The sequence below is a fragment of the Priapulus caudatus genome, unplaced genomic scaffold, assembly GCF_000485595.1.
Source record: "Priapulus caudatus unplaced genomic scaffold, Priapulus_caudatus-5.0.1 Scaffold1160, whole genome shotgun sequence".
NCBI lineage: Eukaryota > Metazoa > Priapulida > Priapulimorpha > Priapulimorphida > Priapulidae > Priapulus > Priapulus caudatus.
The window spans coordinates 22,907-26,524 of NW_014578221.1; the positions used below are offsets into that span (position 1 = coordinate 22,907).

Sequence of the window (3,618 nt, forward strand, 5' to 3'; positions counted from 1 at the left end):
ACACACACACACACACACACACACACACACACACACACACACACACACACACCGTCTGCATGCATGACTACAGCGGACGGTGAGAGTGAACCAGAAGCAGATGTGTGTTAATTTATGTAGTCATGGAATACAAACAACCACCACTATTCGCACAATCGCTACTTCCCACTCCTACGTTTTTTGCGAGTATGGTCTTATATATTTCTAAAGACCCCTGCGGTTGATCTGTGAACACGCACGTATACATACACACCCAGCGCATACGGGTGAAATATCAATCACTAATGTCATCATGCGATAGAGCAACAAGCCAAGTTAGGGGCTTAATTTTCTCTTCTTTTAAGAAGCTAATGTGTGCTTTTCGATTTTGTGTTTCTTTCATCGCCAGAGTGGGTGGAGTGGGTGGCAGCAGTAATATACATGTCTCGCGATAGAAATAGTAGACGCACAGACGGACGCACGTACGAACGCCCGTACCTACTTATACAGGCAGCCAAGCACGCAAGCACATAGCTAGCTGTAGTACTACGAAGCACACAAATACGCACACACGTGCGTATACATGTATGAACGCACGCAGACACACACCGACGCACGTACGTACGCACGCAGGCCGGCACAGACATTTGTATGGGTGCATGTATGTGTTTGTATGTGTGTGTGCGTCGCTTAGTGCGTGCGTCAGTGTCTTTAAAATGTTCATTACGAACAATTTTTCAGAAGTCACAAAAATCCGTTTCCTCAACAAAATTATTTTTTAGCCTGGCCACAAGTCATGGCGTAACATAAGTATGTCATCTAACACGCACAATTCACAGATAATATCAGGAGCTATTGACCTATTGGCAATATTTGTCATTATTACCTCCTCATTGTTTGTATATAGGTCAACATTTCTATTTACATGAATAGAAGCGTATTATTTCCGCATGTATTATTATAAAACCCAGCTTATGTATCCGCTGCAGCTGCCGCTCGTTACATGAAGCCGCTGACGCATAATAAAATTCAATTAATAATAAAACTTATACATCACAGTGTAGAAGTAGAAACTGTTGACACTTTTATTGATATTTTTATTGAACTTGCAAACAACAGCAGCTGAATGCAGCTGAGCTCTTTCATTGTATACCCGGTAAAATTCTCGACTGTTCGCTGGCAGCTATGGATCCGTGCGCCTACCTATGCATTCGGCGCACGATCCATAGCTGCCAGCGCTGCATACTGTCGTAGGACGTTCCCGCGGTCGCGTGCGCCTTGCCGCGGAACTGCGCGCAAGATCTGCGCTCAGCGCTTCGGATCAACACCTCCTTTCGGCAACGCTTCTCTAGTATCCCGTCTCATCTGGATGGACCCATCAAGTATGTTATTTTCATGTGTCTAACCAATCTCACACTGAGAACAAGATATAACAGATGTAAAATGTAAGCATGTATGTACATGCGTATCTTGTTCTAAGATCTCAGATCAGTGAATAAGATATATATATGGATGTAAAATGTACGTATACAAATTACGGAGATACAAGAAGATGTATATATCTTGTTCTGAGAGTGTGTCTACCAACTACTACGTGCCCCACCAATCACAACATGTTCTCCGGTACTTCTCGGGAATAGGAATCGAATTGCAAAGGGAGTGATCAGGGATTGACCATTCGCTTTTATACTATTCATTCAATTTTCGTTACTATTCCGTCACCAACATTGTATCGTTCCATGATGCTTTGTTGTACTTGACGTATATATATCATACGTCTTATTGTAAATTTTTACGCGTGCTATTCGTTACGATGAGCGGGTTGATCATAATATGTAATATCAGCTTAAGAAATCCTACAATTTAAATGTTGAAAGAAAATTATAATTAGAGGTATTAGCAATAAATTCATGTCTTCATCATAATTAGCCGATTTTAATTCGCCTGAGTTCAAATGTTTAAAAACTACAACTAGAAATAATAGCATCCGATGCTAGAATAAAGGTATAAGAGATATTAGCATTGATTATAATTCTACATTGCCTACGTTGATTGTTTGAATATGCGAAAAGGATATAACTAGCAATATTAGCACCAAATGTGTGCCTTGATCATAATTCGACATTCCCCGCGTTAAGTTTCCGCTGCTATCCGAAGCCAAACTAATGTTAGCCCTCGATAAAAACAAAAATCAATACCAGCGCGCTTCCCCGACAGCTATGTGTGCTTTGTAAATAATACGCTATAACTAAATCGAGCGAATAGATGGAAACAGCGATAAAATTGATGCAACTTCCGCATGTATACCTAGATCAGATTGCCGGCTATTAGTAGAGCCCTGCAGCTGTCAGTAAGCATGTAGGGATCGTGGCCACTCTCTGCTGGCTGGCTGGCTGGTGAAAGCTACAGCAATACATATATACAGATATATACCATCAGTGTAGGAATTTTGTAGAGTTACTCTGCAGCTATATCTGTACTGGTGTACAAACTTACGCTTCTTCCTGTCTAGCGCACTTTCTGCCTCCTCCAGTGTTGACGGCTTCATCGCTTTTCTTCTAAAAACATGATAGATACAGGTGGAAAATTCCTAACAAGGTCATTATAGCTATTATTCACGCATAAACTGAGACTGTACGTTTTTAAATTCACAGTGGCTAGAGTAGTAACGCGCCGGACACCAACCCATCTATCTAACCAATACTTAGATACAATAATGTAACCCAAACCCAAGAGGATATAACCCCAAGAGGATGTAACCCCTATCCTCTTGGGTTTGGGTTACATTATTGTATCTAACCAATACTATGCGATGCGATGCGATGCTATGGCTGCATGCCGATGTGTGCCCCCGGTAACACTCCTACTCTCATGATTATTATATCAGGGGTGAATATGAACAAATTGTTCTTATTTACTACTGAATATGAGCATTAGGTTGATCACTAGGTCTATTAGCCAGCCCATTCCACCGGGGCATCTTTGTCATGTATTGCTTTCGTGCCGTAGCTGTACACAAGGTGATCGAGGGTATGATGGGTAATAGAGATAAGAGGGCCCTTAGAGTAGGACGGAACCCTTCACTCACGTATTGTAGCTATATACAAGATACGTACAGCGCTACCAGGGAGCCAGAGTAGGTCTGTCCTATTTGCCCACGTAATACAGCTATTACACAGGGTATACGCTGGGTCACAGATAGGGGTTGAGAACTAGTACTGAACCCTGTATCTGTGCACAGGATTACTGAGATCCTAGAAAAAGGTCTGTAACAGGTGTAACAGGGTATACACAGGGTTACAGCTAGCGATTGTAGAATAGCACTGAACCCTCATATACTGTAGCCTTTATACAGTTACAGGGTATGCACAGGGTTACAGCTAGCGATTGTAGAATAGCACTGAACCCTCATATACTGTAGCCTTTATACAGTTACAGGGTATGCACAGGGTTACAGCTAGCGATTGTAGAATAGCACTGAACCCTCATATACTGTAGCCTTTATACAGTTACAGGGTATGCACAGGGTTACAGCTAGCGATTGTAGAATAGCACTGAACCCTCATATACTGTAGCCTTTATACAGTTACAGGGTATGCACAGGGTTACAGCTAGCGATTGTAGAATAGCACTGAACCC

The 3,618-nt window shown here is 42.0% G+C and overlaps 1 protein-coding gene across 1 annotated transcript in view; it reads right to left on the reverse strand.

The window, feature by feature from the left end:
- Nucleotides 1-2,547, reverse strand: part of LOC106815621 (MAGUK p55 subfamily member 5-like) — a 12,190-nt gene extending 9,643 nt beyond the window's left edge. Inside the window, exon 1 of the mRNA XM_014820109.1 lies at nucleotides 2,476-2,547. Coding sequence (XP_014675595.1) covers nucleotides 2,476-2,527 — 52 coding nt within the window. The 5' untranslated portion in view covers nucleotides 2,528-2,547. The remainder of the gene's footprint in view (nucleotides 1-2,475) is intronic.
- Nucleotides 2,548-3,618: the final 1,071 nt, after the last annotated feature.